At 55.2% G+C, this 12,714-nt stretch overlaps 1 protein-coding gene across 1 annotated transcript; it reads left to right on the top strand.

The window, feature by feature from the left end:
* Window positions 1-602: 602 nt before the first annotated feature.
* Window positions 603-9,929, top strand: Sohlh1 (spermatogenesis and oogenesis specific basic helix-loop-helix 1). The gene is made up of 11 exons (XM_042055388.1): window positions 603-678; window positions 2,137-2,443; window positions 2,858-3,037; window positions 4,370-4,519; window positions 5,856-6,101; window positions 6,510-6,657; window positions 7,297-7,421; window positions 7,680-7,808; window positions 8,372-8,563; window positions 9,104-9,180; window positions 9,724-9,929. The coding sequence occupies exons 1-11, from the start codon at window positions 603-605 to the stop codon at window positions 9,927-9,929; spliced, it is 1,836 nt and encodes a 611-aa protein (XP_041911322.1).
* Window positions 9,930-12,714: the final 2,785 nt, after the last annotated feature.

Below are 12,714 nucleotides of genomic sequence, written 5' to 3'. Positions count from 1 at the left end.
GGTACTTGCGGAGGCCAGACGAGGATGTCAGGCCCATTGCGACTGGAGTTGTAGCTGGTTGTGAGCCACCATGTGAGTGCTGGGAATCAAGCACAGGGTTTATTTTTTTCTGGAAAAGCAGCAAGTACTCTTAACCCCTGAGCCATCTTTCTAGCCCCTCTGTCTTCTCAAGCTGAACACTGTCTTCATTCTCTGAGCCAGTGCAGCTCTTAAGGTCAGTACTGGGGATGCCTTTGCTCCCCTCCCCACTGTTTCCCACACTCATGTTTTGAGCTGGTTGGTGGGCTGCTCCTGGCCACTTCTGGCTCTTACACACAGACACAGCGGGTGTATACCAGGTACTTGACATACATAGTTGTGTGAGGTCATGTAGACTCTCAGCGTATGTGTTTGGGGCCAGGGAGACAACTCTTCTTCGGTCAGTACCCCTAATCTGTGTGGACTGTCCCATTTCAGAGAACTCCAGAATAGTTTACCGGAATAGAGGTGCCAATTTTGGTGGTTGGTAGCCCCTGCAACAAGATCTGAAAATCTCTCCATATCTCTGGAAACCAAGTCAAACCTCAAGGGTAAACACACCAAGATACCCTCTTAGATGAGTCATGACACGGGACAGAGCTCTGTCCTTCCAGGACTGTCCAAAGCAGCATCACTGGTGGCAGAAGCTAGTACTCTCACGTATGCTAAGTAAGGACCTAGGGAGTTGGCAGTGGAATCCTGGGGACCATTCTGTCCCCTGCTCCCACTCTGCCCTCCTGAGTTGCTGCTGCTGGGCCTCTTGCCTGGCCGAGCTGCACATGGGCCCTCAAATCTCTTTCTCACGGGGCCTGGGTCACTTCCTGCTCACCTTTAGGCACCACTTCCTAACAAGAGACCTAGAGGGCTAGCCAGGCACGCACACTGGCTGGAGGCCAGGATCAAGTTCAGTGCCTTTAGTCTTCAGGGCCCAGAGGGTCTCGAGATGGCTGGGATCCAGGCTGTTCAGAACATACAATTCCAGGAAAGGTCCCAGCTCTGGTGGGAAGTGCACTGGAATGGCAGAGAATTGTCTGGAGTTAAGACAGCTCAGGCGGTGGTGGCACACACCTTTAACCCCAGCACTCAGGAGGCAGAGGCAGGCGGACCTCTGTGAGTTCAATGCCAGCCTGGTCTACAGAGTGAGTTCCAGGGCTACACAGAGAAAGAAACCATGACTCGAAAAACCAAGTGGTGAGTGGGGACAGCAATGTCATGGCCCCTCCCTCTGCCATAGTGCCCGTCACCTGGGGCAGAAGAATCCTGAATCACTGAATCACAAAAGGGGTATGGCAGAGGAGGACAATGTCTAGTGACCCTGAGTTCACTGGGACCTGGGACCACACAACAGGGGTCTTAAGGTGATGTCAGGGAGGATGGGGCTCAGGTATAGAGCTGCCATTGAAGGGCTGAGAGCTCCTCTTTGGACCCCTACTTTTCAGCTATGAAGTCTGGGTGTCTGAGCCACAGCGGCACAGGGCTGGTAGATATGAGCTGGCAGATTCTGGGGGTGGAATGTCTCAAGACTCCAACTCCTTTGACAAAAGCACTGTGGCTCACATTTCCCAGCACCTGTAAAACAGAGATCCATCCAAGGCAGGGCTGCTCCACTCTACCTGAGTCCTGGTACAGGAGTCTGCCCACAGATTTCCTACCCCCAGGCCTCCACTGAGGCCACTGTTCACTGCCCACCTCGGTATCACCCAGGCTCGCCTCGCCTTGCTCCCCTGCCCTCCTCATGTTGCCTGCCCAACACCAGCCCTCCAGCCCTGGCGGCAGCTCCACCTGCAGCCTTGAGAGCAAATCTCGGCAGGGATGGAGGCCAGGCTGAGATGGGGGCGGGACCGAGGATTTGTGGGCAGGGCCAGGTGGAGGACGCCACTAGTAATAGAGCTGAAGCCAGACCTCAAGGCAACAGTGTTCGCGTCAGGCTGACTGCCCAGGGAGGGTGACAGAAAATCATGGAGATAAGTGTCAGAAGGTCCCAGAACAGCAAGGGCACAAAAACCAGAAAGACCTCTTGGGGTTACTCTGCCTGACAGACACTTCTTGATTGACTCCAGAGAAGCCAGGGGGAGGGACAGGTGTTGTCTCCTTTCCAAGGACACTGTCTGCTTTCAGAGAATTTGCTCCAGCCACACATCGCCTCCCCTAGCACTTCTAGGAGTCTGTCTGGCCCTCACCCAAGATGGTCCTCAAAGACCAGCTATCCAGCCTCTCATTTTACACTGGGGAAACTGAGTCCCCCATCAGCAGTGGCATCTCCTGTCTGCCTTTCTGTGTGCTTGGCCTCAGAAGAGACTAGCTGCACCCAGAGGATAAGGAGTGGGGAAGGGAGCAGGGAGGACCAGGACCGGGGTCAATGCCATCAGTGTGCTGCTGTTGACTCTGGGTCCCTAGCCAGTGATGCACGCACGTGGTCACTTGGGTAGGTAAAGCTATGTGCTCCTGCTGTCTAGACGGGCTGACTTCCTGGTTGCTGTAACTTCCTCACAGGGATCGACAGTCGGTAGCCACAAATATGTGACCAGCAGACAACTATCGCTGACCGATGTCTTCCGACAGCTCACGATCGCCCTCTTCCCAGGGGCTCTGCTTGGAAGGGGCTGCCCTGGAGAATTCCTTTCTGTGTGGTGTACTTCTGGTCCCAGCGCCGCTATTCTCATGTGAAGCCCCTTGTGGGAGGCATTGCAATCCCTCCCCATGCCTGTAACTGAGCGCTCTTTGCAAGGGGGTGCGGGGGAGGGGCGCTCTCTGTACCTCACTTTATCCTCATTCCTCCCCTCCCCATCCCCCGTGCCTGTACAGTCTGAATTCTGGACCTAGAAATGGCTGTGTTCAGGCACCCCTGTGGCTGGCGACAGCAGGCCGGTCCAAACAAACGCTCCTCCCCAAGAGCCGCTGCAGAGGCTCCTGAGGATGAGAGGCCTGGACAAGGAGGACGAACCAAGAGGGTACCAGGGAATTCCCACAGAAAGGGGCTGACTCCCGTGGGGCGGAGTGCAGCAATCCGTACCCGGGGGTACATCAGCAGTCGTCAAACTCGAGAAGGTCGGGTGGGCCAAGCCCTCACTGAGTGCCTCTAGGCAGATGCTTCCCCAGGTGCGCTCACGTCAATAAGAGGCATGCGGACCGGCGGTGAGGCATAATGAGTCAGAAACCCCAATCGCCTTTCTTGTCTTTACCCCGAAACGCTTAGCGTTTTTTTCTTTCAACATTGTGTGTGTTTGTGCGCGCGCGCGTGCGCGCGCGTGTATGTTGAGGGGCAACAACAAATCCGATAGTTGTGATTCAGACGCCTGTCCGCGCGCGCCCCCTGCCGATCACACCTTTACCGGCGTCAGTGTCGGGTCAAGCTGAGACCTGAAAGGCTGTCAAGGGTCTAATTCTAGGTCTCACGAACATCATTGGTGGGGACCACTCATTTCATCGCTGGATCTGAAAAGCGTCCTCACCCTGAAAGTCAGAAAGGAGACCCTTTACAGATAGAAACCCTAATCGTACCCCAGGGCTATGTGCCCTAACTTGGGTGACTCAGGTTTACGTGGGACACAGGGAAGGAAAAGGCTCTCTGCATTTAAAGTAGGCAAGCACCCAATGCACCGTCCTGCTCCTGTATCCTGCCAGCTTTCCCCTTCTCCCTCCTCTTCCAACAGTGCTCAGGTGGGCAGGGGCCTGCACCAAGAGCCCCAGTGCCCAGGAACCTGCTAGGCCGAGGTGCTGACTAGACACCAGGAAGCATAGTGTCTTCTGCCCAGCCCACAGTCACATGGGCACCTTTCAGCAAGTGGTGGGGTGGGTGTGGTGCCATGCTCAGATGCTACAGTTCAGTGATGCAGGACAACACTCTGATAGGCGGGGTATTCAGGAGACACCCTGAAACCTTGAATATGGGCCTTCTGGGTCCCAGGAGCCTTTGCTCCTGTGTTTTAAATAGCCCTCACCAAACCCACCATGAGGAGGGGGGCAGGGAAACACAATACCTAGAAGATGGGTAGGGGTTACGCCGACTTCCATTCATGCTTTTCTCCAGACCTGGGGGTCCAGGTCAGTATACTTGAGGGTTCCCAGGATGCTGGCCGCTGACTTTACACCCTTCAAGTCTCTTCAAAAGGTCTGTCTTAGTCAGTGTTCTATGGCTGTGAAGAGACACCATGGCCAAGAGAGAAAGAGAAAGCATTTAATTGGAGCTTGCTTACCATTTCAGAGGTCTAGTCCATGGCTCTGGGCATCCAGTGCAAAGATAAGTCCCTGGCTCCTGATCCACACCTCCCCCCAGAATTGGGAGCTTTCTTTAGTCCAGTGCTTTGCCTCCCCACCAAGGTGACCTGAGCTCATGAGCCCATGTGAGCAGCACCACCGGCTCTCCTCACCACCCTGCAGCCCTGGCTGGGCCAACCAAGCATGAAGAGAGGGACAAGACTGTTCCTCTTACTGCTCCAAGTATCTCCTTTCTCCAGCTGACCCCCAGTCCCATCACCCATGACTCCAACGGGAAGCAGAGGTAAAAGGTTCCTCTATGTGGCACAGCCCATTCTTTGCAGGCCACCAGGAAAGGTTCAGCGATCTGCATCAACCATCCCCAGGAGAACTCACGCTAGAATGCCTGCATCCCTAACACCCATCTCTCAGCACTACATATCTCTTCAGGTCTCTCCCCACTTTCCCACTCTACCCCACCATGCCCGTCCTCCAACTCAATATTTGCTGAAGAACTCTTGCTGACTAGGATGGCGCTTTTGAGGACGACTCCAGATGGAGGTCTCCAAACCTTGGTACTGGCCGAGACCAAGAAGAATGGTGGCTGACATGTCTGGCTGAGGGAACAAGACCGGGGCTCATGTGGCTTAAGTGACAGCATCTCTGACATTTGCTGGTAAGTAGAGCCAGCCACTTTCGGTAGGAGGTAGCAGACCAGGTGAGTCAGGAGAGGGCAGGCACTCCTTGCCTCTGGTGATCCTGTAGCGTCGGGGATAACTGAGCACTTGGGAAGAACACCTTCTAGAAGAACAGTCTGGGAGGGCAAGCCTAGACACCCTATAGACTTCCTAAGACTGGGCAGGATCCCATAGGTGTCTCCTACACAGTGGACCAGCCTCCCTCTCCCAACTAGATTGTGAGCTTCTTGAGGGACTCCAAACAGCCCTGGACGCAATGCCAAAGAGCCATAGGCACAGAGTCACCTTGAGTTGGAAGGAACCAATGCCCGGCAAAAGCGCAAGAAGGTCTGGGCACCTGGCTGGCCACGCCCCTAGAAATCCACTAGAGACCTGATGGGTGGAGCCATTTTGCTACTTTCTAGCAAAGTGGCCAGAACCCGGGCTGCAAGCCATCACGTGGACTGCAGTCAGGTCACGTGGCCTGAAGGCCAGCACGTGAGGCAGCCAGCAAACACGAGGAGGGGCGGGGCAAGCCCAGCACAAGGTGGGCAGGCGTGAGGGGTGGGCGTGGCGAGGTGCTTGCGTGAGAGTGGGCCTCTGGGTGCTGGTTGGATGCCGCGCTCCTGGGGTAGGCAGAGTGTGGGCGAGGACAGGCTGGCGGGCAGAGCTGGGGCTATCTGTGGCTTCCGGTTTGTTGCTTCTTCCCTCCAGCTTCGTGCCCATGGCGTCCAGAGGCCACGAGCGGACCGCTGAGGCTTATGGAGCCTCCGGCTTCGCCGCATTCAGGTAAACCGTGGATTGACGGGCTTTGAGAGAGTCGGGGCCCCGGGCCATTCTTTGCCCAGGGTCTACTTTTTGTCTTCGACCTGCCTGGCACAGCCGGGCAGAGCGTCCCATCTTGGCGTGGAGAGGTGGGGGAGGGGTTACGAGCTGGACAGGTGGTATGCCTGGATGACCCAGGCCTGTCCGCCACTTCCTTCCAGATGTCCACTCCAAATGCCTTGGTTCTCCAGGTGGGGCGCTGGTGGCTTTTGTGGGGTTCACAGGTGGTCTTGGCTCTGTTCTCTGTAGTAAGACTCCTCAGCCTGAGACTCGGGACAACTTACAGACTCCGTCACAGGGCTCAGGTCCCCGCACAGTTCCTGGGGCTGCCACAAATTGTGGTTCCTGCCTTCGGAGAAACGTAGTCAGCGAGAGAGAACGCAGGTGAGAGCAGCCTCAGGATGGACAGTGCATCAGAGAAAGGGGTGGAGGAGTCTGTGGCTTAGCCAGGTTCTACCAATTTGGACCAATCAGAATTAACATCAGATCCCCAAGTAAACTCAGCCTTGTAGAAGGAGGAGGGCAGGGGCCCTGGTGGTCCACAGACTAGTGTGTTAGGTTCCTCTAGAGGCTAGACTCTTGACTTGGATTCATTCTTACACATACCAGAACAGAGCTGCCTCAGAGCTGTGCCCTCAGCCTAGGGTTACCGCGTGCCACAGCCCCAGAGGCTCAGGCTGTTGGTGGGCTGACTTTGCTGCTCAGGAGGCCTTGGGGGCTGCTCAGTGATGGGTTCCCGAAGCTCTTTTCCCTTCTTGTGAAGGCTAAGCGTTTTTGCTTGTCTGGAAGCAGGAGGCGGATCTCCTTGAGCTGTGAGCGCCTGCGGGGTTTGCTTCCTCACTTTGATGGCCGGCGGGAGGACATGGCATCCGTCCTGGAGATGGCTGTGCACTTTCTCCAGCTTGCCCACAGTATGGCTCCTGGCTGGGAGCAGCTCTCTGTGAGTTGTAAGCAGGTGGGCCCTGTCAAGCCTCTGTAGTGGATCTGCTGTGTAATAGCCTTGTTTAGGGTCAGCATCCTCCCTGCTTCCTTGGGCCCCATCCTTCAGCCCAAATTGGCCACATCTTCTGCACCCTCACATGATACATTCAAACCTACCAGTTGGTGTTCTCTGGAAGGGGCACGCGTCCACTGTCTCTCCCCAGTACTGTAGATTGATTAGTTGCCCTTATGTGATGCCAGTGTTGGGGATGTCAGGGTCTCCATGTGCCCAATTCTGGCCAAAAACATTTACGCTTAGACTCCCCCTACCCTCTGATCCCAAGACACCTGCCTGATTCTCAGTCCTATGTGTGTTTGTCATGACTGTGCTTGAGAACTCTGTTCTGATGACTTGAGGCCCTGTGGTCAAGCCCCTGGGTGGATACAGACTGGCTCAAGAGCAGGGAGGTGGGTGTTTGGGGGGTGAAATGTCGGTGCCTGCACATCCTTTCCCTGTTCTTGGCCCACACCAAACTCAAGGGACTCCCTGGGCATCCTTGGGTATCTGATGGGGAGGCTGGGCAGAGGGCAACAGCCTGATCCCTGCATTCCCCACCCTGAGCTGCAGCTGCCTGGTGTGTGTGCCTTTAAACTTCAGGTTGCTCAGCCTTCCCAGGAGATGTGGCAAATGTGGCAGGGGGATGTTCTGCAGGTAACCCTGGCGGATCAGATGGAAGACAGCAAGCCGGAGCCCGGGATTGCGAAAGCATCTGCTGCGGCTCGGTCAGTGTCCCCGTGGCCCCGGCTCTGGGCTCTGTCTGAGCGATAGTATTTGGATGCACAGTCGTACTTGACCCCTCGCACACCTTTGACATCACTGCTCATGCTCTCAGGGGCTTTGCCGTGGTCCCTTGAGAGCCTGCTGTGACAGTCTCACACAGATCTTGTCAGCAGACCCGGGGTGCTGGGAAGAACGGGCTCACTTGACTCTTCTGCTCTGTGGGTCTCTGAGTTCCTTTTTAACATCTTATACTCTTTCAGGGCGCAGGACCCCCCGTGCTGTGGGATGCTGGGAATGGACCAGAGCCCTGACAGGGAGAGAATGTCAGAACTGCTGGAGAGATCATCCTCCCCCAATGGTAAACCCCAGAGCACATTGTCATTCAATGCGTGGGCCGGGTGACCTCTGACCCTGAAATGGTTGGCACTATTGCTTTGGGGCTGCCTTTCCTGTGCCCAGAGTCTAGCAACAGCCAGCTGTCTCACCTCTGCCTGTGCTGAAATTGGGGTGACTCTGAGGCCTGAAGCCTTTCCAGCTATAGTTTCCAGGTCATGGGGTTTTGTTCCCTGATGCCAAGCCCTGGTCAATAGGTACCAGTGAGTCACCAGGTGGGGTGCCTGATGGCAGTTTACACTTACCCTTTCTGGCTGTTTCGTCTCCCATCAAGTGTATTTTCCTTGTCTGGACGTCTGAGCTGGCTGGGCAGGACTTCTAAGCAGCCACGTGTATGGGATTCATGGGAATAGGCATCTGGTCTGAGGGAGAAGCTCAAGGTCACAGGAAGCAGTGCTGATTTGAGCCCATGGGGTTGGACACCTGGCTTTGGACGCTCCTCTGCTTGGGTCCCTGTTAAATACTTCTGGGGTTCACATGTGCACAGCGTAGGACAGTAGCCTGGCCTGGACCGCAAAGGCTGACCTTCTGCTTTCCACTCAGAGCCTTCCAGCTTGAGCCCAGAGCCTTCCAGCTTGAGTACTGGGCTCTCACCCTGGCTTCCTCACTCATGGCAATTAGCCAGCCCCCAGACAAGTGACATCATTTCTGGTGGGCTGCACCCTGTGGGATCCCTGGCCAGGAACACTGAATCTCCAGGCATACTGGCTGAGGAGGCCAACTTGGTCCTGACATCTGTGCCTGATGCCAGGTGGGTACTGTGTGTGTGTGTGTGTGTGTGTGTGTGTGTCGGTGTCTGTCTGTCTGTCTGTCTGTGGCAGCGTCACTTGCCTGCCTTCAGTCCAGTGCTAGCCTGTGCCTTTCTCCACTTCTGGATGCTTCCAGCCCTGACTTCTACCTCACATTGAGAGGAGGCCCAGGCAACAGGCCCAAGCCAGACTCACCATGTGGCTTTCTGATACGTGTTTCTAAAACATTTTTGTCTCCTAATTGTCTTTTGTTTGGGCTGATGATGAAATAAATTTGTGTTTGGGGAGCACACACCAGCTGGAGTGTGGGAGGCAGAGGGGAGGGATGGGGATGAAGCCGTGGCTGGAGAAGCCAGCATAGATATCTGTTCAGCAGAGCCCTATGGCTAGGGCCTGCACCCTGTGACTGTGACTTCTATACTTGGTGCTGGCAGTCTGAGTCTCTGTGGAGTCTGAAGAGCCTTTGTATAATTGGGATTGGTTTCTGTTGAGTTTCTGTTGCCTAGATGCACTTGGCCACTAAGGGATCTTCTCATCTCCAGGTACGCCACAGGAGCAGGGTCTGACGTGATGGATGGAACACCCTTTCTGCTCACCACCAATCCTGATTGGTGGTTGGGTGAGTGAGGCTGTGAGCCCAGGCTGCCTTTCCCCACACTGACCCTGGCTCGAGGGCATGTGTCCAACCTGACAGGACCAGGGAGACTGCCCAGGCCCAGCTTGCTCTCTGACCCAGAGTCCCCAGGTTGTCTCCTCCTCGTCTGGTGATGGTAAAGTGTGACCACGTGTGACTGCATGAGCGTATGTGGAAATGGCTGTGCGGAGTCCTGGATGTTTTCAGTAGTGCTCCTAGGTCAGCTCCACGGGGCCACCAGGACATGTGGTAGACAGAGCATATGCTGTGTGTCTTCACTGCCTCTCGGGTCCAGTGTTGAGAAAACACTGCTGTGGTTCTCCCATGAGTAGCTCTCCTAAGTCGTGAGAGTAGGGTCAGCAGGGCTGGGCTCATCCCACCTACAGGAAGGAGAGGGCTTCTTAGAGGGACAAAGGGCTTGCAGAATGGCCAGGCTGGTAGCAGCGTGGGAAGCCCCTTATGCTGTGACCAGCCTGCGCCTGATGTCGGGGTACGTGCCTGCTATGCTGATGTTCCTTTTTCTTCTAGGGTCGATGGAGGGCAGAGGAGGCCCAACCCTGAGCATGAGCAGCCCTATGGACAGGGCAGAGGCAAGCTTTGTGGGGGATTCTGAGCCCAGCTCCCAGGAGCTCCATGCTGGCCCTCTAGAGCTGTGGGGCTTGGATTTTGGCAGCCCTGGCCCGGCCCTGAAGGAGGAAGCAGACAGCATCTTCCCTGACTTTTTCCCCTGCTAGTTGGTTTATGTCAGTTTGGGGGCAGGGCCGCACAGAGCACATGTTTAGCCTGTGCCCCTGACCCTTGCCTGGGCGTTGTATTTGGGGTTTGGTTTGCAGCTGTGGTCTAATTTGAGGGGGATTGGCGGAGCTGCTAGTGGAGTTTGTATTAAAGAGAAAAGTGGTTTTCCTGGCAGAAGCACAATTTCTCTGACTTTTGAGTAATTAATCCAATTCATTGGGCATATTGCCCCAACTCCATTCAGAGCACAGGCAGCTGTCTGGATGCATTCTGAGAGATTCTCAGCTTGGTGGGATCCCTAAATAACCCAGTTCTGTGCCTTTTCCCCAGAGAGGTGCTAGAGACCAGGTGCCGTTCTCCTCCTTGGGGTCAGGTATTTGAGTTGGGTGGGGTCTTTGAAGGGGATCCTGTGTCTTTTCTCCCGGTGTACCATATCCTAGGGGAAGGTCTGGTTCCCCTTTTACTGCCAGTCACCTCTGTACTTGCTGTACATGGGCTCCTGGCGACCCTCCGTGTCTGCCCACACATTCCACGCTGGGCTGCTGTTGGCAGACTGAAGATTGACATTGGTCGTCTGTTCTGGGCAGGCTGCAGGCTTGTCCTGTTCTCTGCATTTGGAGACAGCCCCAGGTCCCTGGGACTTCCTCCCCCATATCAGTTCCTGTTCTGGGGCCAGAGCAGCCCAGCCCAATTCTTCTAAGAACCTTGAATGTGAGATCAGAGCTCCCACAAGGCTGCCCCCACAGTCAGTGGAATGTTCCATTCATTCCCATGAGTCACTGCAGACAAAAGCTCGGGAGCAGGTGGCGTGGGATGAAGCACTTGGGGGCTGTGAGCGCTGAGATCATCACACATCCCAGGAGCTGAGAGGGCCACGTGATGGTCCAGGAGGGTCTGAGTGCTCATACCACTGTGGTCCAGGTGGGCGCTGGGCAGAGCTGTCCACCCCCCAGAACCTCACCATCCCCAGCTGCCATGGTTTACAGGGCTGAAGACTTTGGTCAGAAGAGGGAGTGGCTTTCAGGTTCCTGGCTGCTAGTGTGCCAAAACCATGTCAGATCTCTTGAGCACAGGGATTGGGGCCTCACTTTGCTTGTCGGCTGTTTGAGCTTATTAGCCAACTCCGGTTGTCTGAATTTGCTTGTCTTCTAGAAGACTCCATGGCTGTACTTGTGTGCATATTATGTATGCTAAGGCCAACAGCAAGTGTGTTTGTGTGCCCATATAGATGTGTATGCATTTTTGTCTGTGTGTAGCATTTGTGTGTCTTTGTGCCCATGAATTTTGGTGTGTATGTTAGGGTATGCATATATGCTTATGCACATGTATTGGGCATAATGTGTGCACGTCACAGCCATGGGAGGGTGAGCATCCATACCTGCCCTGCTGTGTGACTGCTTCCCTGTCCTTGGACATGGCCTTAAGCTGAGCCATGGTCCTGGCCTGCTGCTCTTTCTGGTTTTGTAGCCTTAAGGCAGGTCATGGAAGGTTAGCTGTCTGGGTCCTACTCGCCCCTCCCAGCAGATAGACTGGATGTGTTCAGTCATCTCTGCAGCCAACCCTCTTTGGACCTTTTAAACCTTGGGTGCCACTGTGATTGGTGTGCGGACTTACCTGTGGCACCTGAAAGAGGCGGGGAGCCTGAGTTGACTTGTTCAGAGTCATGGCCTTAGGTCTGAGGGGAGGGAAGAAATTTCCACAGGACGTGAGGGGTAGACCTCACTGCAGGAGGCAGGTAATCTCTTCTTCCTGCCAGTGATAAGAATGAACCTGAGGCCCAGCCAGGTTCTTGTGGGCAAGAGTAGTAATTGTTCACAGACCCTGCTCAGGTAGTGGGGGACCACAGCCCCCAGGGTCCTGGGACTGAGGGCAGACTTTCAGTAGTACTTGATTCCAGGAGAGTTGGGGACTTCAGACCCTACCCCACAGAGGAGCATAGGAAAGGGCTCACGGGCTTGGCCATGGTGTCCTGTAAGGCTCTGTGGGCGCAGGTGTGGTTCCTTGTGCAGCCATACGTCACTTTTTTAAAATTATTTTTAATTCATATTATTGGTATGGCTAGCTGAGATTGCAGGAGTTTCTCATCCAGCTGGGTTTAGGAGGCTGTGAGCAGCCACCCCAATAGTCTTGCTGGCGGTTCTGGACCCCATCCACGTGGACTGCACCAACACTGCTCCATTTCCCTCTGCAGAACCCTGCCGCTCCTATGCAGCTCATCCCAGGCCCCAGTGCATGGACCTGGCCATGCTCCCTAAGAATCAGCTCTGCCGCCCCTCCCCCAGGCCCTGTGCAGTGATCACCCTGCTTGGGGAAAAACTCTCACTGCCTGAAGGCTGGATTCCGGGGTGTCACAGCCCTGTTTTTATTCCTACCAACATCCTCTCCCAATCCCCTGCAACTGCAAGTCGCCCAAAGCTTGGGGCATGCAGTCTGGTGGCATAAAAGGCACACAGCAGTGCTGCCTTCTCTGTGGGCTTCAGAGCAGGAATCCCAGCGGGGTAGGCAGGGGGCTAGCTCTAGAGTCATACTTCATAGGGAAGCCACGTGTCATCAGCAGGGGCTGCTTATGATCGCCCTTCAGGCCCTGCCTGAGACTATTTCTGGAACCCTTCAGACTGCTGGGTTCCTCTGGAACCCCCAGTGCTTGGGCTGTGGTTTGAACAACAGAGCCTATGTGTGTCCTCAGCCTATTTGGGGGACTTATTGCCTAGAGACTCTGTGACAGAGGCCTGCGGGGAGAGGAGGTGTTGGCATTTCTCTGTCCATGGGGCCTCAGAACCTTTG

The sequence above is a fragment of the Arvicola amphibius genome, chromosome 7 (genome assembly GCF_903992535.2).
Source record: "Arvicola amphibius chromosome 7, mArvAmp1.2, whole genome shotgun sequence".
NCBI lineage: Eukaryota > Metazoa > Chordata > Mammalia > Rodentia > Cricetidae > Arvicola > Arvicola amphibius.
The sequence above is the reverse complement of the archived record's forward strand: the minus strand, read 5'-3'. Positions and strand labels throughout refer to the sequence as shown.

Coding starts and splice junctions, on each gene's coding strand:
- Sohlh1 (XM_042055388.1), top strand. CDS start 603: ATGACACGGGACAGAGCTCTGTCCTTCCAGGACTGTCCAAAGCAGCAT. Junction 7,809..8,371: donor AGCACATTGTCATTCAATGC/GTGGGCCGGGTG, acceptor TTCCAGCTTGAG/CCCAGAGCCTTCCAGCTTGA. Junction 9,181..9,723: donor CAATCCTGATTGGTGGTTGG/GTGAGTGAGGCT, acceptor TTTTTCTTCTAG/GGTCGATGGAGGGCAGAGGA.